The sequence below is a fragment of the Triplophysa dalaica genome, chromosome 13 (genome assembly GCF_015846415.1).
Source record: "Triplophysa dalaica isolate WHDGS20190420 chromosome 13, ASM1584641v1, whole genome shotgun sequence".
Taxonomy (NCBI): domain Eukaryota; kingdom Metazoa; phylum Chordata; class Actinopteri; order Cypriniformes; family Nemacheilidae; genus Triplophysa; species Triplophysa dalaica.
The window spans coordinates 8,884,805-8,910,799 of NC_079554.1; the positions used below are offsets into that span (position 1 = coordinate 8,884,805).

The 25,995-nt window shown below is 39.6% G+C and overlaps 1 protein-coding gene across 1 annotated transcript in view; it reads left to right on the forward strand.

Moving 5' to 3' along the window:
* cdh2 (cadherin 2, type 1, N-cadherin (neuronal)) overlaps positions 1–25,995 on the forward strand; it is a 45,257-nt gene that overhangs the window by 8,925 nt on the left and 10,337 nt on the right. The window contains exons 3-6 of the mRNA XM_056763962.1: positions 16,953–17,161; positions 22,654–22,794; positions 22,910–23,065; positions 25,260–25,404. Of these exons, the coding sequence (XP_056619940.1) occupies positions 16,953–17,161; positions 22,654–22,794; positions 22,910–23,065; positions 25,260–25,404 (651 nt within the window). The remainder of the gene's footprint in view (positions 1–16,952; positions 17,162–22,653; positions 22,795–22,909; positions 23,066–25,259; positions 25,405–25,995) is intronic.

Below are 25,995 nucleotides of genomic sequence, written 5' to 3' on the forward strand. Positions count from 1 at the left end.
GTCTCGGACTCCTCTCTTGCGGGGGGAGGCGGGGAAGCCATCCAATGTGACATCAGCCCTTGAGACGGATATTTTTAGAGAAGCGCTTTGCACAAAAACGCAAGCTGTGTTTTAGAAGAGTAAAGAATGACATCAGAGATGACCTGGGCTGTGTTTGTCGGTTATTGCCAAAAACTACAAAAGAGGTTCACGGACAGCCAAAGCTCGCTGAATTCAGACAGCTCGAGGGTGTTGGAACGCAGTGCAAACACAACCCGGAGTCCAAAGACTTTTAGGCTTTTTCCCCTCTCTCTCTCTCTCTGTCTCTCTCTCTCTATCTCTCTATCTCTCTCACGTGCACGTGTAAGCCCTTTTTGACTGCCGGGGGATTATTATTGGGCGCTTTGGTGTCATGGCAACTGTCTGATTCTATTCTCACTGGCTTTTTTGTTGTTGGAGGTCAGGTGACCCGAAAATTCTGTTGTCTCTGTGATTTTCTGCATGGCTTTCTGTCTCGTGCGTATGCTTTAAAACACACTACGCAAGTTCATTTGGGATGCCCTAGTTTCCGTAGTAATGATGGATTTCTTCCCACTGTGCTGACCGTATTGGCTCAAGAGGAGGGGTGGGGAGGGAGATGAGAATGATGGAAACATTTAATTGTGGGTGTGGTTTGTGTTTTCATACTCAAGTATGTTATTTATCACTAAATAGGTTGCTTGAGACGTTTAAGACGTAATTTACACATTTAACCAAAGGAAACAGGTGATTATGTGGCGTGTATGCTAATCGCGGTGAGGTTACGCGGTAAGGCTAAGAGATCCTTATCGGATCGCCGACCCTCGCTGTGTGTGTGAGGGCTTATATATGTACTAGAACTGGCTGCGAGAGGCAGTTTTTGTGTTTTTCCCCTTACTGTGTTATGGAAGGGTGACCGCGGCTAAGCAATCCGGCGGTTCAAAAGCCCACTGCTTACAATCTCACCCACACACACACTGGTCAGCTCTGCTGACCTCTACTTGCCTGGAGTTTGCGGTTGGGAGCATGCCTGGGTGACTGCGCACTGGATCAGTATGAGAATGCGGGGGTGGCTGAACTACACCGAAGTCTGGTTTCAATCAGCAGTCAGGGGTTTTGTAGGGGCGGGGGTGATGGAGTGAAATTAAGGCTAACTTGAAAGTTTGGAGTGGAATGAGGATTGAGAACATGACGGTGCCAAATAGTTTAGAATATGTTGGAGCGATAGATGGATCAAAATGGATTTTTCCGTATATAGAGGGTAGCAAGATAGAATAGTACTTTACGTTTCCCCTGGGGGAAATTGAAGACTTGGAAGTATGCATCAATCATAATAGTATGAGAATAAAACAAATTATATGTCTATATGTATGTTCTGATTAGGGGTGTCACCAGAACTGGTATCGGCAACAATCATGTTATTTGATATCGCGATAAACTAACACATGATAATATTGTGTACTACTCAATACCCATTTAAAATGTTGCCTTCAATGACACAATGCGTACAAATTCTTTCTCTCTCATCGCCTCCCCTCATGTATTTTGAGTGTTTCGATGGCCAAAAAAACTGAAACTAACCCAAATTAACAGTGGAATTGACTTTATGAAAAAGTCCGTAGCTATTTTGATTATATTGTGAAATCTTTTGCACACAATAATAGGGCTGTCACAAAATAAGATTTTTACTACACTATTATCGCGTCCAGAAGAATTCATGATAAGGATACCATAAGGACATGTATTGTTTTTTTAAATAAATTAACAAATTCATATTTAATTTAGTTTATTTTGTATTTAAAAAATCATTATTTATTTTTAAAATAATTTATTAAAATATGAATTAGACTCACAAAACAAGTGTAGGGAGGCAGAGTTTATAAATATTGTCACTTTTAAGGCAACATTTCTAACATGCACCAAATAATTACATTATTATACGTATAATATTAACACAATATCAATATTAATGGTTTTTAATATCACGGTTACTGACATTGCTGGAATATTGGTATAGTCACCCTAAGTGAAATTATGACATCGTGACAGGCTCAGTTCAGATGTATTTGGTCGGGTAAACGTAAAACAGGCCTGAATGGAATAAAACCAGTTGGTCCGCTAATGGTTCAGGCAACTGACAAACACAAAATAGACGGCGAGAATGAAATGTTGGAAACAAATTACTGGAAGGAGATTTGGCTTTCTTTTTCATTCTGGATGGCTGTTGTGAATTCGTGAATCATTTCCAAATCCTGTCAGCATGGCGCAGTTACATAGAAAGGCAATTATGATGTCATCAGTACCATCACAATGATTCACCGTACTCCCAAACAAAACACCACCATGCTAAAACAGCCCTGTGAATAGAGCAGCGCGTGTATAGAAGCGCTGCTGTGGCCGCTGTCTATTTCATGCCCTGCCAAATCTCTCCTTATTCCATCCTGCAGAGGAAAGATATGGGACACACGCTCGTAGTGGTTAAGAATGTCTGGCAGTTGCTCTTTAAATGCTTTATTAGTGTTTATGTTGCCTTGACTTGTGGCATGTATGGCTACCGCAGACATGAAGAATGTCAACAGTTCACATACACACTCGCGTGCATAAATGTACATTCCGGCAGACGTGGCCCACCACACCGCTCTTTCATGCCTCTGTCTCGCCACCCATCTGAAGCACCCTCACCCCTAATCTGGCTGGTATTTGTGTTATTCTAATCTTTATCCATAAAGGGTTACAGTTGTAGGTATGATGGTGTGAGAGGTATTCAGATTTGAAGGCCGTTTATTCGATAATGGGGTATGAGGGTTAATCTGGTCCTAATGGCGTCTGACCAAAACAATGCATTTCCTGTCTGTACATATGTGTGTCTGTCTGTATGGATTTATTATGCCATCAAGACCCAATGGTTGAAAGCTGTAAGTACAACCCCCCCCATCCCCCTCAACAATCAGGATAAGCCAAGATCGGCATGTCTCAGACCAATGCGTCATTTTTTCCTTTTGTGTGTGTCTGGGGGTTCACTTAACTGTAGTTTGGGCGCGTCAGCGCACCCACAAGTTGGGTAAATCTGTCTGGAAATGATTTATGAATATAATATATATTTTTTTTCTAAAAACAAGACTTTTTGTAAAAGGGATATTATGGTTTGATTCTAATTCACTTTATGTAAACCATCATGTGTGCAGGTGACGTTTTGTAGATTCATAAAAAAACTTTATAGTGTTTTAAAGTGATAGTTTGCCCTAATTTCATTCCAAACTTGTGTTCTGCAGAACTCAAAAGAAGATATTTTGAAGAATGTTGCTAACCAAACAATATGGCTCCTTTTCTCTAAATATCTTCTTCAAAAAAGTAATATGTAGGTTTTAAATGACACAAGGGTGAAACAATGATGACATCGTTTTTATTTTTGGGTGAACCATCCCTTTAATGGACATGTAGAGATGCCAAGAGGTTTGTGTAAGGGTCACTCTTACGGGGTAGAGCATATCATCGGCTCCAAAATAAAAAAAAACATAGATAACTATGGTATGTCCTCATTAAGATAAGATTAAGAAACTTGTGTGAGTGTTTTTTTACAGGAGTTAAGATAGTCTGCGTTAGAGAAGGGACAGCTGGACCGGCTTGCGTCCAGCTCTGGTTTGTTTTAGGTCATTGCAGCATCTGAATGAATGCTTTCCTCTTGTTGTTTATTATTACCTACTTCCCCTCATTTTCCTTCCCTTCACACTTCTGCATCTGCTATCAGCTCACTTGCCTATTTAGGTGTGTCAGCAGCTAAGCGAGGGGAGAGAGTGTGAAGTGGAATTCTTGCCTTTTCCCGTAAGATGGAGGGATATATTTGGATTGGGTTTAAAGCTAGTATGACCTTAATACAGGACAATGGATCGCAGCTGTGCCTGATACAGGTCCGTTTTTTCAGCACGCACACAACAGGAGAAGGATGACGATCGCCATTAAAATGATTTCTCTGGTGTTTAATGAGAAAGGACATTAGCTGGTGCAGGAGTTAGTGGGTGTTGGAGGTGATAATTGGACCGGCTCATGTGATTTCTCTTCTCACTCTTAAAGGGACAGGTTACCTAAATAAGAATATGTCATCATTTACTCGCTCTTGTGTTGCCTTAAATCTGTATTGTTTTATTTCTTCCCTAAAAGACAAATGGTGTGAGGCAGGATGTCCAGACAGCCATTCAATTGAAGTAGATGGTGACTTGGTGAATGTCAAAAGCAACATAAAAGTAGTGCAAATGACACATCAAAGGTTGAAGCTAAACCTGCTTTGTGGGTGCTATATTTAGTTTGAGCAATACAATAGACGAGTATTTCAGTAAATAATGACTTTAACGTTACGTTTGTTCATTACACAAAGCTGTCGTTTAACTTTGAAAGTCACTTTTATGGTGTTTTTTTAGCATTATAAATTACCATCAACTGATGTCTATTGCAATAATGAACCATTGTTTAACTACAGTAAGCTTAGTAAAACCATAGTTTAACCATGGTATTATTATGTAAATTGTCAAATAAAAAAACAGATACCATAAACCATAGTTATTTTTGGAGGCCCAAACCATAGTTATTTTTTTCGAAGGTTAGAAAAACTTGTTTTGAAAAAAATATCATTTAGTGATTAAGTGAAGATATAAAATAAGCAATCTAAGGGTAAAAAAATAATAATATAATTTTAATTTTCGCGTAAAATATTCCTTGTAAACAACCAACAGCATGGCCAAATTCTTAAATGAATAGTCCACCTTAGAAATGAAAATTCTGTCATCATAAACTCACCTTGTTGTCATTTTGAACCTGTTTGCTTTTCTTTCTTCTGCAAAACACAAAAGAAGATATTTTGTAAAATGTAGGTAACCAAAAATCGTTGGGCCCCATTGACTTCAATTGTATGCAGACAAGACCAAAGTCCATAGCGACCAACGGTCTTTTACCAACATTTTTCAAAATATCTTCTTTTGTGTTCTGCCCCAGAAAGGTTTGGAATGACAAGAGGGCATAAACATAGTGCCATCATTTTTATTTGAAAGTGAATTGTTCATTTAATGCGCCATTCCTCCGAGGTGCCATCTCTAGATCTTACAGCGCTGACATCATCTCAGTCTGTCTCTCTATTCTCAGTCCTTGTGTCTCTCTCTCCGCTCATGTCTCCTCGTCCCTGATATAACCGTCGTTGTGTTCATTGTCTCACGGCTTTGAAGCATCGTTTACTATCGTACACTCTCGCTGTTTTTACACACAGCCGTTCCTCAAAGGAGAGCGCCTTTGTGTCTTTTGTTGCATTCTCTGTCTCCCCTCTTCCAAGCCCCACTTTTATTTCACTATCACCTTTCGCTCTTTTATTGCCAGGGTACTCTATTACCTGTGTGAATTCCTCACTTTAACGCGGTACCGCCCATGCGCAGCAGCGCTCTTTAAATGCCTAAGCACGCAGGTCTGTGGTAGAGGACAATTGCGAGCGATATTACAATATTTCCCATATGGCCGGAGAGGTGAGAGAGTGGTCTTCCCTCCAGTGAGATTTATTGGCCCCATATTGATGTCCTTGGGCGTTGCCGATTGATTTGACATGGCCGACATTGTTTCGCAAGCCTGGGGGGAGGTGTTTTGCCATAGCATGCGGCCGAATGAAACTCTATTCCTTGGCTTTTCAAAAACCCACCCCTTTTGCTCCTGAGCCGGAGGCCTTGGGGTTGTCAGGGGCGACCAGCGTGGCGCTAGGCAACCTGGCCTAATTCGTCCCATTTGGCTGAACGCCGTCGTGCAGGGAGTATTGTTCCTGAGTCAACAGAAAAGTTGCTCGTAAAGAGCGAGGTGCAAACGTGACCGCACAGCCGGAGACATCTTCAACTTCTACTACAAATCAAAAGCGCATGCATGTTTGATAGTTCGGAGAGATTTTTACATCTGCACATTGTTATGCAATTTGAGAATTTCGAAATACATCTCTTGCTTATTTTTCTTCTGCTCAGTTGGCGATAATCCTGACACACACACACACAGAAATGTACGCATACCCCATAGTACTCGAACACATATCAAAGTACTAAGTCCGCCCTTGTCCGCAATACTGTATCCCACTGTCTCCCCAGCTGTCGCTGTTCACACACGAACACACACACGCAGACTGACATACTTATGCTGACAGACATAAATTACAACAGGAACGAAATGGAATCTGTACTTTGCTCACAGCAGTTTAAAAATGCCCACAAGTCCGCTAAACCAAACACACGTGTAACTTTATTCCTGAGATTTGCCTTTCTGTATTCGCAAAGACAAATCGCTCAGGCGCACACACTCACACACACACTGCGGGGCTTGGTTATTTGGGTCAGCGCCTGTACAAATCTCATTACACTCCAGTCTGCCATCCTGATGCATTATGGGTAATGTAGTCGTGACCCAGTATTTCAAACAACACCTCAGCGCGACCATTACTTTGTCTCTTTCCTGTCTGCACGAAACTCAATTTGCCTCAGTTCACTGCAGGTATACTCTTTTCTCTCGCCGTGTCTCACGGTGCTCTTGTAAAATGGTGAAGTATTGAATATCTCACAGAGGAGAGCGGGTAAGGAAAGCCGATGCTCATTTTCGCGATTTATGTGTGTATTTGAAACCACCGCAGTCTCAACGGAATCACGTTTCACGCGGTGCACGCGTATCGGTGTCACACCTGAGGACAGGTACTTCACTTCCTCACACACCCACTGCTGACAAACACTCTGGGGCCGCAATAAGGATGTTTCTTCCTGAACTGCAGGATCTAATGGGCATCTGTTACAAACAGGAGGTTATGGATTTCTGCTGGAGAAGAAATCAATATCCACAATTCTCTACCCCTCACCACATTGAAGTGTGTGAAGAGTACGTCTGTGTAGTAGCAAAAGTGGTTCGTTCACAATTTGGTTTGCATCGTATTTGTTTCAAGAGCTTATTGAGGTCGCTATGCAGATTTCTTCAAGAAACAGAATATCATCCCCTCGGGGGCAAATACTAACGTGATTCTCTACAGTGTTTGGGGTTTTGTGTTACACTAGCTCTTTGAATCTTCCAGCGTCTTTGTTGTTTTTTGTTTGCGGGATTTCACCTTTATTGACACAGCGCCATCAGATGCGGTTTTATCGCCCTCGCGGTAAAATACGGCATGTCAGATGAAGAGATCAAAGAGTGAGAAGCACTCTTAAAGAAATAACGCCTGGATGGCAACACATGCCACGCACGCACAATGAATTTAATCTGGGCTTGAGCTCAAATCACTGTTATTTTCCGGGAACTCAAGATTTGAGAAAGTCTAATCCAGCTTTTGTCTTCTTTTGTTTCGCAGTCGGTTGTTTCAATCTGCGGTTTTTAAATGCAGATTAAAAGAATTGGTAAATAAATGCGTCCGGGCACACGCACGCCAGCGGGTACACAAATGCAGAGATGTATTTAGAAGGATTGAGATTATAAAATGCGTTAGTGTCTCTGTTTTATATTAAATTGCGACTCAGACATTGATTCAGTATGAAAGATGTTATAACACGCAGACTGTCACATATTGTAATTTCACAATTTGAGGACGGAGTACGGATTGTCGAACAATCTTCCTAAATGATAGTATCATCTGCATTCAGGCCTGTGAAAGAGTGTGCAGATGTTTGTAATTATTTGCAGTTTGTTATTTCCTGTCAGTCTTTCTGATACACAATGAAGAGCAATTACAGTGGTCAGTTTTACCCGAGGGAGTCTTCAATCGCTCCGCACACATATAATCTGAAGCCTTTATAATCTTTTCCTCCCTTCTCAACCTCCAATTAATGTTTCCTGTGGTTTACCATCCTTTTCACTTTAAACACCAAACCGGCAAGTGCATGTGTGTATAAATTCATAACCTCAAAATATTAGTCCTCAGATTGTCCGCATAGCTTCCTTTTTTTAGAGGTTTCTCATTTCCTCATCAAGTATCAGGGGATTTTTACAGTATTCTTTCCCAGGCCCTGAAAAAGTCCCACAATCATTATAAACGAAATATGAATTTAGTTATGATTAATAGAGCAGTTTATATTTCAAAGAATGAAACTTGCTAACAGGTCATGGAAATGTTATTTCAGGAAGATCTGTATGATTCACATGTGAATTATGCTAAATTTGAATGACTTTGAAAAGTACTTATCAAGTACTGTAAACAGCTTGAAATGTCATGGAAATTTGTTGCATTAAAAATCTAATCTTCTATTTGATGTGCTATTATTTTCCTGCAGTCAACATGTTTTTTTACATTCATTTTTTCAACTTTTGTTATAGAACAATGCATTGAGAACCCCTCATCCCTGCATTTTTTTTTGCTTTCTTTGTAAATACGTTGCTTTGTCCGGGTAGATGAGTGGAGTACATTAGTGTTTTCGTTGTGTGTTGTACTGTTGTCTGGACATTATTCAGTGAACAATCAGAAGTCTCAAATTTGTCCTAGCTGAGGTCTGTTTATTTTAGTTTATTTTACAGCCTCGTCAGATCACTTTAAATGGAACCATCCAACATTTAAATAAAGCATGCAGAAGCAGAGAGATGCTTTACAAATAACACAAACTCAAAGTCCATTTTATGCTTTCTTAGGGTTCTTCGTGTTATTTTGTATAATTAATCGGTGAACATCATTAGAAAACAGGAGTTGACTCGACTGGGGGGATTGTGGGTTCAATCTTAAATTCTGGTCATAGCATAGTTAGCATAGCATGGGATTTTTTGATTAAATTGACAGATCATTATTTAATTTAATTTATCATTTTTCATTATTTGAATTGTCAGCTAAATGTTTTGGAGGGGCTCGGGAAAAATCTGGAGGGGCAATGCAACCCAGCCCCCCCCCCCCCACTCATTGCTAAGTGGTAAATGTGAACCTTGTCAAAGCTCTTTTACATCAAGCTTAGTTCTCACAAAGCAAATGTGTACTGAACCTTTCTAAATCTCTTATAACTAGATCTTTTCTTCAACTATTCATGCTCTATTAAATGTAAGTTTAATATGTGTAGTTGGAAGTATTACAGCATGTACGGGGATGGAAGGTTCCTACTTTAATGTCTGTCCGTTGATGCAGAAATGTTGTGACCCAGTCAGCGTTCCCAAAGGCAACATTGTCAGAAAGGCCATTTTCTGGGGTTTCAAACCTAAATAACGGTAATTCACATGGATGTCTGGTCGCACATTCTAATAGACTCCATTTTACAGCGCAATAACATGTAAAAAATAAAACACAATGTGGACTAAATGCAATATTACTTTGATATCGTATTGTAATAATTATTTTCATATGTCTAATCTGTAGTTACACATCATTACAAACTAATTTACCATAAAATGTTAGAGTGGATTCAATAAAACCTTACAAAATGGTTTCATAGAAATAAGCCGAGAATAGACATGCAAAATTACTTTTTATTATGGAGCCGTTTTGTAGCGACACGGTCTGATATGTTTTAAACTATTTCTGGTTAATGGTGAGAGGTGAAGGTGTTGAAACGCCTCTGGATATACACATATTGTGTGCATAATATAAGAAGGAATATTAAGTTTAATGGCTGGAATGCTCACGCAGGCTTAAGATATGCTTGCCAATTAGACAAAGATCTTAAAAACAAGATCTTCGAAGCAGTGATTTTTTTTCCTGAATGTAGATGTATGAAGTAAAAGAGCAATGGAATGTGCTGGAATGGAGTGGCGTGGCGCCCCTGCCATCTGCCGAATGTGTGCGGGTCTGTGCGTGGTCATAAATCCTAAGTGTCCACAGACACCAGCAATCTAGCAAGGTCACAGGTTATAATGACATTGCACGCATGTGCGTCTGCACAAACATACACACTGAGCTTCATGTCTGCGCTGAAAAATGTATGATTGGACAAATAACCCAAAAGCCCTTAGTGCTATTACCCTATGATTCAGTTAAGTTTATAAGTGACAGGGCCCAGCGAATGCTAGGAATGATCTTTTTCTCGTTCAGTATTTCACTTTTCATTCATGGATCTGTTTGGGTGATATTGATGCTATTGGACAGAAGCTAACACGTGATTTGGATGTCAAATGTAGTGTGTAGTATTCTGGTGTATTGTGGTGTGTCCCTTATTTGCATGTTTAGAATCGGTGTTATGTATAAAACACTACTGAACAACATTTGCAGAAATTCAAATTTAATTCAAACGCTTATCTTTGTTTGCACAAAGCAACCGAGTGACACTCACAAAAAAGAAGCACTTTGGGGATGTCATGGTGCAGTGGTGGTATTATGTGATAATACCATGGTATTGGGATAAATACCATGTTTTTTTGTATGCATATAACAATTAGGGTGCCATATGCCATTTACACAGTATTCATTAGATTGGCACATGGTATTTATATGGTTGAAAGGTATTTAAAAAAGTACCGTAATCATAGTAGGACGTTTCAACACTTTTAAAGTGGACTCTGCAGTATTATGCACAAACTTAACAGCATCCTGTGTTGAACTGACAACGCATTACATTGGTGTGAGAAAGGCAACAGGCAGAAAATGAGTGTAATATCAGTGTTCTCTCTGCATGTGTTTGAGTGTGCATGCATTTGCATGCGATCAAGTCATTTAACAGGTTGAGATTGAGCCTAATCAGGCGTGATATTCGGCGTGTTCTAAATTAAAAATCTGAGCAAATGAGGAAAGGGAGACGAGGATATTTTAGGAGGGTTGATGTCAAGGGAATGAGCTATATCTGAAGTCACGTCCTGCCTTTGTGTTACGTTGCGAGCGGTACAGTATAATGTTTAATAGTAGCATACATTTGAATTTTTTATGAGAAATTCAACAACAAATTGTGTATTGTAGAACCTCAGTCTAAGATGTGACTTTATAGAAGTAAAACATTTTTAAATTGGAAAGCAGTTTCAAATTGCTTCAGGGCAAAGATTCGGTGGAAAAGATATACAATTCAGAACACAGAGGTACTTTTATATATAAGACTTCAAAGAAGCTTGTGAGCATATATTTTAATGTGGTCACATGGACGTGTCGGGAGCTTTTTGACAGATGCTGTTTAATGCACATGAGAGGTTTTTCCCACAGCTCATAACTTCTATTTTACGGTTATATTCTTACCTATAAATGTTCAAAATTCAATGGAAGCACTTCTATTTCGCAAAAAGCTCTCGCGAACAGCAAGCAAGTCACCATTAATCCTCAGACTTACCGGATCATTGGGTCAGCGCGTTGAACTCTGATTCAGTCTGTTCAGAAACGCTCATTCCAATTTGAAAACCAGATCAACCGGTTCAATGAAAAGAACGATTCATTCGCTGATCCAGCTCTCACGTTTCTCAGGTCACACAAGTCATACTACTTTTATGGTGCTTTGTAGTCATTTAGCCATTCAACTAACAAACACACTACAAAACACTTTCTGTTATACTGAAATGTTTGTAACAACATTCAGGTGGACAGATAATGACATCATTTCTATGTTTATGTTTCTTTAACAAAAAAGCACGTGAAAGAAACTGTTACTCACCATTAGAATATTTTGGCAACTTATCAATAGCCATTTGCTCATTATGGGAGCTACACATTGTGCCTCTTTCCAAAAGAGATAATAAATCCTTTCATGAGCTGAAAAATCCAAATAGTTTAATGTGCACTTTAGTTTTAAAATTGATTTCGCTCCCGCTGGCATATTTTCTCTGTCATACGTGCGAACGTGTCTGTCTTTTTACATTTGCAGCCGTGGAAGTGCGTTCGAGTTTAACCTAAGTTGCCATGCACACCGAGGGACGTGCCTGAGCAATGGGGCCATTAGAGGAAATGCGGCCTTAGAAAAGTCATGGAAAAAGGGCAGTTATAGGCAGGCGGTACAAAAGGCAGCCATGCTCGGTGCAGAGCGAGGTCCTAAGTGACACATCCATCTGAATTCCTTCGCAGAAAGACTCGGCATGTCCCGGAGACCGTGAAACTCCAAACGACTACATTAAGACAGCCACTTTACGCTGCCTCTTGGGGGTGGGGCTCTAAACAAAACTATTTTTCCATTACTATCCTCATTTACGTCGTGCTGGTACTAAAAGCTAGAGCCGAGTGGTATTAAAAAGGAGCAAAGAGGCCTGTTGGGAGAGAAGAGCAGAGACACTTGGAGGGGCTGAGATGTGAAGTCGGTGTTGAATGCTAATTGCTAATGGCTGAATAAGACTGCTTACAGAGCACATCGCACCTCTGCTAGCTCACCGCATCAGCACTTCGGCTTGAATGTGTCTTCTGTGTTCTCATTTATTACTCGCTGCGTTTTTGACATGTCTGAGGGTAGCGTTACTCCATCGCTCTTGCTTGAAATGGCAAACGGTTTACTCTCAAGTCAAGAATGGTTTGGATGATTTTGAGGAGAGCGTGAAGAGCAACGGACTCTTTTTAGCGACTCCAGTACCTGATTATCATCTTGCATACACTCCCATAAATTGACAAACGCACGTGCGTGCGCATGGGTTCTTCTAACCATCATGGCACCTCATACGTGACTAATTTGGAATGCTACACATTGGCGACAACTCTGTGCGGCACACAATAGCACTTCAGGCTGTCTGGCACAGTCAAGTTGGATATGTTGCTAATCAACGGTGCAGTACTTGAATATGCATGACAGACGATCGAAATAGTTAAAATAGGCAATGTTTTATTAGACCCCTGTCGAAAAAAACAGCATATGCTGGGTTAGGTATGTTTAGATGCTGGTTTGACGAGCGAAGGAACAGCACAGGACCAGCTTAAACCAGAATCAAGACATACTAAACCAGCATATGCTGGTTTTTTATCTATATTTGTTTGTTTTTGATTGTTTCAATCACCGTTCTGGATTAATTTCTACTTAATAAGTTTATAGGCCCATTAAAATGACGCATTGCACATTTAGCACAAATCATTTTTGATCACATTGGTCAAGGTGGTGGTGGGCGAGGAGAGACCCCCCTCATATGATTGTAAAGAGCTTTGGGTGTACAACAATACACAATAAAGCTCTATATAAATACCTCATTCATTCATTCATTCAAGGTGGCAGAAAATAATTTATTTATTGTGTTTTATTTAGATTCCAAATATATTATAAAGCTATTATCTTCCTTGCTGTATTAATGTTAATGAATCAAATATTTCATGTTGGTCTACACCACATCGTCAATACTTAGCAAATAACACCTGACATAAATGTCAGGCCCTTCAGATGAAAAAAATGAAGCTGATCTACGAACATAATCAGGTCTAATATATAAAAAATCAATAATAAAACGTTACACACCAAATCTGGCGGAGAAGACGTGGTTTATGGACTGAAGACTGAAGATAAAATCTCTTTGGATGTTCTCTTCAGCTGAATCATTTGGTGTTTGAACATCCGTACATGTCCTTGTTTGTCGAGTGCTTTCCGAAACAACACGCAAAAGCTCCCCCAGACGCAAGTGAATTCATTTTAAGCAAACTCTGTCTTAAATTAAATCACCCTTATAATTAAATTAGCTTTCACTGTTTTTCCCTCAACCCTGTTTACTCTGGAGACGCGATGAGTAATGCAGCTTTTATGCGCCGCATTAAGCCGCACTGCCCGTTCGAGACGCCGAGAGAGAACGCGTCGAGAAGAAAGACTTAACACGAGCGAAGACACTGTTTTCTCTGTTTCTCCCGTAAGAAGAGCACGGCTCAGTAATGGAAGCAGACAGCGCCGTAGACGTAGAGCCCCTCGCGCCCGAGATCACCCTCCCTCCGTGCTCATGAAAAGTGCACGAGGAAATGCAGCTGCAGGCGAAACTGGTGCAGCCATCTAATAAAACGGCCGTGAAGCCAGACCATCTCACACACACACAAAGCATCTCGGCACCTTTCTCACACCTGCCGGTCTTCAGCTATCAGGGAAATCACGTTACATTAAACGCATTACTTGATGCCAGGGGCCAGGAAAAAGGGACTCTTTTAATTTCGATGGGTCGGAATTAAACAATACGGGGCCGCTTTACGTGAAAGGACACCGGGACTACAAATATTAAAGATCAGATAGACATATTAATTGCTTGTCGCCTTCAGGTAGTCTTTATGTAATAATCAGTAATAAGGTCTCGTTGGTTGCCATGTCTACTGTATTTCCCTGAGTGGTCCTTACATAATAAACGATGATTAACAATGAGTGAGAGGTGTGATTTACAAACGGACCGGACAAATTACTAGAACGCAAATCAACAATTTACCTCACGCAAATACAACACAACACGTAACAAAACAAAGACACAGCCTTACGGCTTACGGCTGCTCAGGTGTTTGAGGCGCGCTTATTTATTCAAGCTTTTTTTACATTTATATTGCATGTGATAGAAAGGGAAATAACGGGCGCGGAATGGGTGAAAGTTTACAACTGCTGGTTGACCCTAATGTGTCAGATCGTGTGTACTCGCCTGTAGACCGCTTCAGTGCCGTTTTTATTTCCTGACAGGACCGCTGGATTTCCACAGACTTGAAAACATTTCAATTGCGACTGTCATGTCTGAGAAAGTCAAATAAGTTTTTGAAAAGTTATGTATTCTGCGTAGTCTACCTTATTGCTTTTATAAAAGGGTTACAAATAACACATGATTCAAAGGATAAAGCCAAAACATATGTATCGGTGCAACTTTCATGAAGTCAAATCACGTTAAGCAGTCCTTCTGCTGGAACAAATAGTCCTTGGGCAACTGTGAACAGCAACAGAATGGTTTGTTTATGTTGCTAGGGGTGGTTGCTAAGGGCACTGCGCAGTGATACACAGGCTGTGTCCAAATACCCCCACTTGCAGGATGGGAGAGCGCAAGTGTGTCCAATGTCTTAAAAATGCCAAAGGGCAGTGAGCTTAATGTACACTAAACCCACACTAGCTTGAATACCACTTCGGAGCAGTATTAAGGCTAAGCGTATCCCATCATGCATCATGTTCTGGATATGAATCATGAGACTTTTTGCCCGGGTCTCGCGAGATATTGCGGAAAGCTTTCAAGTGTATGTTATACTATTACTTTTTAAGGTTATATCTTTATTTAATCTATGTTTTGCTTACATGTGTTTATCTTTTCTTTTTGTTTTTTGGGCTTTGATACAATACAAATAAAGAGCTATAAAAATAAATCTGACTTGACTATATAATTATATTAAATATAATTTTGTAGGAAAACGTAGTGTTACATATTTTATTGGTGAAAACTCCAGAGTTATGTATTTTTATAAAACTTATCTTTATCTCATAATTAGAAACACTACATTAATTAACGTTATATGTTTGCACTTTATAAGTGTGTGCCATCGGGTTAGAAATACTACATGCTCACTTGGGATCTTCACGCCAACTAGAACCCTAGGGCCAAAAACATGAAATACTTCATGAAAGTAGTCAAGTGGTCAAGTGCAAAGACCGCAAGTGGGGGTATTTGGACGCAGCCACATAATCGCTTGGTGCAGCGGTCATACAGTAGCTGTTCTTCATTGTGAATAAAACACAGTTAAACAATATTTAACTGACCACAAACTGCGTTTGGTAAAAATAAACTAGAATTTTTTTTTATTTTATTTTTATGAAAATAAAGTACCACAAACTGCTCTTTATAGACCACTTTGCAAGATGTAAAGCACTTCTGTTTTTTTTCTAATCTTACATATAGTATATAGTAATGTCAAATTATAAAAAAATATGAAACAGAAAGTGCTTCTAGACTAGCTTTCAGAAGTGAACTTTGAATTGATTCTATTTTTATCTTAAATATGTGACCCTGGACAACAAAACCAGGTTTAAGTATCACAGGAACATTTGTCATAATCTGCAAAAATACATGGTAAGGGTCAAAATGTTAGATTTTTCTTTTTGCCTAAATCATTACGATATTAAGTAATGTTCCATAAAGATATTTATAATTTTCCTACTGTAAATGTATAAAAAGTTTATTTTTCTGAGTGGATGGCCTGCTACAGTGCCTATGATTAACAACTTCAAAGGTGATTTTCTCAATATTTTGAATTTTTTGCCCCCTCAGATTCCGGCTTTGTAAACAGTTGTTGTTCCGCCAGATACTGTCCTATCCCTACAAACCATATATCAATAGAAAGCTTAATTCTTCAGCTTTCAGATGATGTAAAATCTCAATTTTGAAAAATTTACCCTTAAAAGTGGTTTCCAAGTATGTAAAAGTCATGAAAATGTAGAACTGTCGTTCTAAAAACTACAACTGTAAATAACCACATGTACAGCAGCTCTGCAATGTCACGGTAACTCGGATCGAGAAATCATGTGGCCTGCAAAATACCTGAGCCAGAGAATCATCGCCGGCATTCTGCTCGAAAGATGAAAAATGTCAGAGAAACGAGCGCAGTCAATGTGAGCTCTCTCCCAAACAACTGCGTCCTGATAACAGAGTATCTCTCACTTCTGGGCGTGTAATTTTCTGTCTCTGTTCTCTAATTGCAACATAATAAATAAAGCGCATTCATTTATGTCTGTAACCCTAATGCGATTCCCTCCTGCGTCGTGCTGCGGATACCTCTCAACCTTCTCACTTTTCCATCTTTTTTTTCCTCCTCATCCCTCTCTTTTTTGTCTCCTCGTCCTCCTGTTCTTCCGTTCCTCAGCACACCTGGGGGCTAGTAGGGGATGTCTCCGCATGAATAATGCAGGAGAGCTTTAGAAGTTGTACCTGCTCTCCTTTCCTACTTTCCTTTGCTCTCCTTCCCTACCGATCATCCTGACTCTCTCTCTCTCTCTCTCTCTCCCTCTGTGTCTTTCTGTCAGTGTGCACTTTCCATTTCTCCCCTTGTCCTCACTTTTCAAGTAAAACTATTATTCCCTTGCTGTTGAGCGTGAATGTGATTTCCTGTGTGCTTGTTTTTTTTTTAAGATGTTTGCTGTTTAAAAACAAAAGCAGCCTCACACTCTCTCTCTCTCTCTTTGCAGTGGATTTCGTGGACTGTGGCAGAGGTTCCGGCTTGCGCTTCGAGAGCGGAGACCCTGCAGATTTTCGGATAGAGGCAGACGGCACCGTATTCGCAGCAAGAACCCTGCTGCTCTCCGACAGGAAGGGGCGAGGCTTGGAGATTGAGGCCAAGGACGGGAAATCTCAGGAGCAGTGGCTGGTTCACGTAAACTTCACCCAGGCCAACCAGGTACGGAAGTCAGACATGAGCGGCATCGCACGCTCCATTGTTAGCGCAGAACTCAAACCGTGCGACCGCAAAAACACGCTAATTATAACTGTGTCAGATTGCTTGTGGCGTTTCAAAACGAGGCTCGCGCTGCAATTACGCCATCAAACAGCCATTGTGCGAAAGTGAGCTCACAAAAATGTCTCCCTCCATCCAAAGCCCTCTGTGACAAAGCCGGGGCACTAATAAAACTATATTAGAAAATTAGCAGAGCGCTAACACGTTGATAGTGGGCCGGTAATTAATGTTTAACGATGCTAAAGAGACATTAAGGCAGGAGGATACATTAGGCGGTGGAGATCTGGACCCTCGGCTTGGGAACAGTAACCATATGTCTCATAGCCCTGCCTTCTGCTCAGAGACAGGCAGAATTTACTCTTTATTACTGACGCGTATGCAAACGCGTCGCCACCAAGGGAAGAAGGGCGAGACGAGGGGAGTGAGAGCGGGGGAGAGAGAGGAGAAGGCCAAGATAAGGCAGAGATGGTCAAGGAGAAAAATGAGAAGAGGGTGAAGGGTGGGTTTAGACAGGGAGAGATAGCGCGAGCCTGCGAGGGAGAAAAACACACATGTCGGAGACTAATAGGAGATTTTAAAGCTGCTCTGGAAAAAAACAGTCACTTAGTGGACTTTTTAGCTACACATCAGAAAATGACGCATTTTGCTGTAGAATCACAATGATTCTCTTGCATAATTACAGACTAATAGATACTGTAATGTCCACAGTAATGTGCTGGTGCTTTGGTTCACAGCATGCACTGAAAAATGAATAAATCATGGGGTTGCAGTTTGGGATATTCTGCTGTTTGTGTTTTTTTTTGTCAATTTTAGCTACTTGTGTAAAATGTGTGTTCCACGTTATTCTTTTTTGAGTGGTTGAATTGTATACTTTGATGTATAATGCTTAAGCATATTATGATTGCAAATCGAGATCATACCGCTAGTAAGCTTAGCTTATTTTTTCCATGTAACACAGCGTAACTCATTGTGTTATGAGTCATAATTGCATTAAAACATTTACGTAAATGAAATCAATGGAAGAGCCAAAGAGAATACATTTCAGTTTTGACTTGAAACAAATCACAACAATTACAATATTATCCTCAGTTGTTTTGTACATTAATTTTGTTGTTTACACAAGTGGTGACCCCGAATAGTCGAAGATTCTATGCTTTGATAGGAGGAGACTGATACGACTACCAATCTCACAGTTGAATCTTCGCAGATGTTTTATGCAATGGGAACTTGCCCTTTTGGTTATATGGGCAGTGGCGTAGCAGACGGCCACGCAGCTGCACAGATACAAATATTACACTTTATATGATGTAAAAAAATGGGAGATTTTTACGGTTGGGTAACAAAACCCCCAAAGCATATGAGCGAGAGGTCCGGCTATGACCTTGTGCAGCATCGTGTCGCTCCGCGTCTTCTGTGCTGTGAGACCGGTGAGGAGAAGCAAAACGTAGATGACTCGCAAATAAATTTGGACACTGTTTCTAAAGATTTGTCACTTACCGAATGTCTGGGCATATGAATGAACACTTTGTTCGTTACTTAGACTGAACCTTGTGCTGCATGATACTAAAAATATGATAAATGAATATAACCAAATCACTGCATATAGCAGGCGCGGCACAGACTTTTGGAACTTGTCAAAGCAAGCGTGCGTGTCAGGAGGACGGAGAAAGAGTGCGCAGGAAAAAAGGTGAAAGGGATTTTTTGATGTTTAAATGGTAATATCGTATTGCATTCCTCCTTTACATGCAGTAACTTAATGGTAGTTTATTGGTAATGAACAGTATTGGTATAAAAAATAATGAATTATTATCAAGTAGTTTTAAAAATAGTTTTGAGGCGCAGCATTGTTATGATGTTTAAAGAAAATTTCCATTAATTTGACTATTTGTGGCTTGTGTTTTGAATATATGTTCCATTGCATTTCAGAAATTTTACCTAAACACATTTATTTTGCACATTGCCACTTGAATCTTGCTTATTTTAGTTTTCTGTTTTTTATTTATTGAAAAGGTACGTTCTGTTCTGAACAAATTCAGTAAATAAATGTTTGTTTGGTTTTTGGTGCATCAGTGTTGCACTGCACTTTGCACTGTACCCTTGTTACCAACCTGGTGTTGTCCCCACACGACCTCATGTGTGCGATTCGACAACAGTCTATAGGCAAGACGTGACAATTTGAATAGACTATGTAAATCCTAAATCGAGGACACCCCTATTTGCACAATAAAATAGTAATTTTATTCTTTTTCAAGCAGTACAGGTTTTTTTAAACTTCTGCGCCGTAGCCTAGCGTAAACCACAAGCAACACAGTAAAAAACAACAAGCAACAAATGAAAAAATGATTGAATGTAAAAAATTATATTTATTTATGGAAAAAAATATGTTCTGATGACTTTAACATTGCATACAATACTATTCAATTAATCATTTAGCTAATCATTGGATTAACTAGCACAATTTGAATTTATATAATAAATGTAAATAATTGAATTGCCTTCATAGCTTTATTGTGTATGTTGTTGAAAAGACCGCAATATTTTCATGAAGCTATATAACATTAAAAGCATATTTTAGGCACACTTTAGTACATAAGCCTATTCCTTGATTGAATTGTCGGCAAGACGGGAATTTAATCACAGCCATGTGTGTCTCTGAACATTTATGTGTATAAATAAGTTGCGAAATATAACTCAATCTAACATTTGTCGCGAGCAGCTTGAGATTGCGGAGTCTATGTGTGTGTGTGTGTGTGTGTGCTCGCGTGCATGAGAGCGCTCTGACTGAAGACCGACGATCAACGATTCAAATTCTTTATGCTAAAAAATGTCTTGTATTTTTTAAATGGCGTCATTTTAAGTGACGTGCAAAACGCCAGCTCGATCAATTACAAGAAACGCGTGTGCAGTGTGCTGCTCGCTTGCAGAGCAAATCATTGTTATACTGAGGATGTGAATTATATCTACATGATAATAATGTGTAAATCCCGCGGAACCTGCAGGAAACCCGCAAAGCTGCTCCGAAATTCAGGCACTTATTATATTGAAGTGTTTTGCATCTTCAGTGTAGTGGATTGAGATTTATTTCAACGTCTGATGCTTCTTTACCTCATAGAGCGTGAACCCGAAGCAGCGCTTTCGGTGTGAGAGTGAAAAACACTTTGTGTTCCGCAGCTTCCCGCGTTGATTGGCCGGACTCGTGACTTAGTCCCAACAAATCAGAGGGGCAGTGGGCGGGCATTACTCTAGGCAAACCCCTAGAGCTACGTGTTCCGACTGCTCTCACTAAATCCTTGGCTGCGTCAGATCCAAAAAGCGCATTTCAAAATTAAATGACTTTATCTGCAAATCGGCTTTGAAAATGATCGATATCGATTATCGGCTAAATCCTTTATATCGACGCCGATAATCGGCCAATTCGATAATCGGTCGACCACTAAAAGGGTTGCAGCGGTTTAGATGGTGGAATAAATTGCTTGTGTTTCCTTGCTTGGACGGGACGTTCTTTTTACATCGCTTTCACACTACGTTCTTCTGATGTTGGTCGGAAGAAAGAAATAAAAAAACTGTCACACTGGCGAGCTGACATCTCGCTTTTTGTTCACAATTTCCGTGCTGACGGCAAGCACGGCACTCATCTTGCACGTGTTCTAACGTCAACATGGCGATGACGCAACCAAATTGAGCCTAACGCAACCCGGCAAATTAGATCTTATTGGTTGTTTGCTTGTCAATCGTAGCACGCTCATGTAACAAAACATATTATAGGCTGTTTAAGATTTTCGGACGTCACGGGCGCGCACATTTAAAGGAAATTATCTAGCGCTATATCGACCTTTTTTTTATATTGATATCGACAATGTTGTACCGTCGATAAATATCGATATCGTTCTATCGCCCAGCCCTACTTCCGCTCAACTCCACGTCACTGTCATTACCGTCAATATTTCACCTTGTAGAGAAAGTGAGAGAAGATAGGTCAATGAGAAGGAGGCTTAGCTGATATCAAGTGAAAGAAAACATTGAAACGCCTCACAAATAAACACACTCAGAGATTTGGTGCTCCCATAAATAGAGCTGTATTTGTATTGCCATTTTTGGTCAAGGAAAACTCTTAGATGACCGCAACACCGTTTTTATGTTTGGTTTTTGTATAGCACTAAGAGCAGGGCCAATGCCTGGTCAAACACATCTCTGGCTGTCTCTCCCTTTTAATAATAAGACTCTGGGTGAAAGAAAATGGAACTGAACTGCAAGTTCTACACATAAACACTGAGCCCAGCAATGTTGCTGACATTTACATATCTTGACATTTTTCAGCATTTGGATGAGATTGGTTGTAGCCTATAGCTTGATATTTATGTGCTGTATTTGATCGAAAGTTACTTCAGTGGTGTTTCTTTTCCAAACCGCCATCGCTGTCAAGTAGTTTTTTTCATGTTACATTTTTTGTTCTAGCAAATCAATAGTTGGGTATTAACAGTAAAAAAATTGCAAAAATATTTTAATAAATGAAAGATTTTGCACAGCGTGTAAGCGTGTTTAAGCAATAATGCAAATAAATAATTGAATCAGTTTTAAGTCACTTTACTGAAACAAACACATTTATGTGATGAAACCAAACATATTCACTTCAGAGATGATTTGAAACATCTCATTCTTAACTAGTACTTAAAGGGACAGTTCGCCCAAAAATAAAAATTCTGTCTTTATTTACTCACCCACAAATCTGTATACATTTCTTTGTTCTGATGAAAACAGAGAACGATATTTGGAAGAATGCTTGTTACCAAACAGATCTTGGCCGTATTGACTACCATAGTAGGACAAATTGCCTTATATATTTCTTTTTTCTGTTGAACACAATAGAAATCATTTTGATAAATGTAGGAAGCAAACAGTTCTAGGGCACTTTTGACAACCATTGTCATTTTCCTAGTATGGTAGTCAATGGTTGCCAAGAACTGTTTGGCTATAAGCATTCTTCCAACTATCTTTCTCTGTGTTCATCAGAACAAAGAAAAGTACACAGATTTGGAACAACTCGAGGGTGAGTAATCGATGACAGAATGTTTATTTACGGGTGAACTGTCCCTTTAAGAAATTAAAAAGTGTCTAATAACATATTCTTGACGAAAATGAATGGCATCAGGCCTTGAAATTGTCACAATACCAATGAAAACCTTTGCGAATTTACAATTTCAACACACATACCAACGCACATTCATTATGTGGGTGTAGTTATTGTGGGATGTAATTTTTGGAGCAGCGGAGATATTTATGACCCCATTATAGAGGGTAAAATTAATTCTGTAATTATTTTAAACCCGGTGCAGGTGTGTTGCAAGTGTGTGTTTGTGTGTGTGTATCACCAATGTGTGTTGACCGAGTGGGTGTTTGTAAATCTAACTGTTGTTCTTTTCTTCCTTTTTTCCCAGCTACCAGTGATAGTGTTTCCGAAGCACAGTGTGGTTGTCAAGGGCGACGGCAGTGTGAATCGTATGAAAAGAGACTGGGTCATTCCACCTGTCAATGTGCTGGAGAACTCTAGAAAACAATTCCCAGAAGAGCTAGTCAAAGTGAGTACACACGCAGAACAGCTTATCGCTCGAAAACATACGTTAAAAATAAATGGCGGTTCATTCATTAGATTTAATTGAATGCTTAAAAAAATGCCGTCTCTGTGTGTTGCAGATCCAGTCAGATAGAGATAAGACTAACACGCTGAGGTACAGTGTGACCGGGCCAGGTGCCGACCAAAACCCAAATGGTCTGTTTATCATCGACGCCATTTCAGGAACCCTGTCCGTTACCAAACCGCTGGACAGGGAACATATCCCCAACTTCCATGTAAGTGTGTGTGTGTACTGTATAACAGCACATCCTGGATTTTCGATACATTCCATCAAGGATATAAAGAAACACTCTGAAGCACCCAATAAATTGCATGTGTCAGGGTTACCATGGCAGCCAGTCTGAGAATGTGACCTTTGACATGTCTTTAATCCACTGTACCGTGAAGAGAAGAGCAGGCAAAATTAAACTCGGAGGAGCTTATCTCAGCACTAAGTCTCATACGGACACTTTAATTCATTGTGCTCGCAGGGGGGCATTCCTCAAATCTGCCCTTTCTTAGGTAAGAACAATCCACAATCTTTCCTAAAAGTAGTTCCATCCTTTTCCCGCCTTGTTTCAATATCCTTTCACTTTACCACCGGGCCTCAAAAGCAGTTAACCTCCCTCAGTGTGCCTAATCCACATTCACATTCAAATAACTGCAGAGATTACATGAATATGTAATGATTTACCTCCTAATGGTGCCAAAGGTGGAGCATCAGGCTTGCTTCGGTAAGCTCATGAATATATGAAGCAGATACAGGACTGATCCAGCACACAACGTGCAGCAAGGGTTTACAGACCCGAAAATTTGTCAAAAATAAGTGTGGTTGTTATTGGCCCCTTTTCCACTCGCATTATACCTTGTTTTACCACAAAAAGATGGTCCTAGAGTGTTGAAAATTGGTTGAGCGTCAAAACTTTTAATCCACGTAAAGGGACAGTTCACCCAAAAATGAAAATTCCTTAATTTACTCAGCTTCATGTCATTCCAAACCTGTATGAATTTCTTTCTTCTGCAGAACACAAAATACGACATTTTGAGGGAATGTTGCTAACCATATAGCATTGGACCCCATTGACTTAAATTGAATGAACAAAACCACATTTCTCAAAATATCTTCTTTTGTGTCCTACTGAAGAAAGAGTAACAAATTGGTTTCAAAGCACTTGTGGGTGAATAAATGACAACAGCATTTTTGTTTTTGAGTGACCTACCCTTTAAGCGATAACGTTCAGTTGTTGTTGTCAAACAACTCAACTAGCAAAACTAGCACAACTATGATGCAACGCGTGTAATTGTGGCCTGATTTGTTGTAACTAGAGATGGGCATTGTTAGGATTTTATCAATATCGGTACTTATCAATACTGCTATCGATACTACGCTCTATAATTTGATGCAAAAACACATGATGTGAAAACATGTTAAACATTTCAAGTTTGTTTATTACAGATGAGCTTTAGAACTGCAGTTTACAAATGCTTCTGAGCAAACAGAAAATGCCACATAACAAAACGTGTGTGTGTTCCTTTGCATACCACTTACGGCACTTAGCATGTGCATAGGAGCACATCATAATATAATTCAACATATTTACTTTACATCACTAAGGTTATTTGGCTTGAAGATCATATTTATTTTTTTCCTTTCTGGTTTTAGGTCTACATAAATTAAAGTACTATTTTCTAAGCAAGTACTATTTTTTTAATTATATTTACAATTTTTTTATAATTTTTCTGGCACATTTACTTCAATTTACTAAAGCAAGTAAATATACTTCGTAGCCAAATTATAAAAAACAATGTTATAACTTTTTCTCAAATAAAGGAGTTTTATTTTGACGGGTTGCCACAAAAGGGTGTTTGATGGTAGCTTCCTCGTCCACAAGCGCAACCATGCCATTCTTTCACTCATAAACACGCAAAACAAGCAGATTACAAATACATTGCACATATCATGTGGCCCTAGATATCCCACATACTTTCAGCAAACTTCGACCATTCGGACATCATTCGGGGATGGAAAATGACAGGTAGCAGCAGCCTCTAATTCACCATTTAACACCCGAATACACAGAGATAAAACAACGCAAGTATCGATAACAGTATCGTTTGTCATGAAGCTTATCCATACCCTGGTATCGACCCAATTATGAACCTGTCTAAAAAAGTACCCGTTCTTGGTACCCATTCCTAGTTGTAACACAGTCAGTTACTTCATCTCAGTCAGGTATGAAGTCAGTTGAAATGTAGAAAACAGGTTAATGGGGCGGGCACGAGAAGCAAAACCATTTTGGTGGCAAATTGCAAAATGTTGTTTGGATAACTGCTCTGTTGTTGACTTGAGTGTTTGTTTTCCTAGCTTTTGTTTTCACAAAGAGGTCTTATGTAAATGTTAACTGTGCAACTGCATGCTCGTGTCCTCAGCTACGCGCTCATGCCGTGGACATTAACGGGAACCAGATGGAGAACCCCATCGACATAGTCATCAACGTTATCGACATGAATGACAACAGGCCCGAGTTCGTGCATCAGATCTGGAACGGAACCGTAGATGAGGGCGCCAAACCAGGTACAGTGACATACATGTTCTCGAAAGTTTGTGATGGATCCAAATGTTCACAGGCTTTTTAATGGCTCAAGATGATGCGGAGGTGATGCCATCCTGATCATGTACACACAAGTAGGCCTACCTTACCTTTAAGTGGCTTAACCAAAGTGACTTCTAATAAAATTAGATGAAAATTATTAAGTTATGTAAAACATTACTTTTATTCAACCAAACAAACATTTTTCAATTAAATAAAGTGTTTTAATCATTTAATTTTTTTTCACTTTTAAGCCCACAATAGCCAACTAAATTAACCAGTCTTACTAAATGAGCAAAGATCATCTTGCATTCTCTGTGGTTCACTTTAAATTATTCAATGATCTCTTATATTCGCAACCGGATGAAAAGTTCAATAGTTTAAATGAATCGGTTCAAATGAGTCGTTCGTGTGCGAGTCGTTCTGAACACAATGTGCGTTCATACTGGCGAATTCGCTGTGTACAGTATGCGCTGATTCAACAATCCAACTGCACAGCTAAAGACATTACAATGATGGACGTCATGTTAATTTAAGAAACTTCAACAAATTAAATGTAATTGGATGCAAAACAA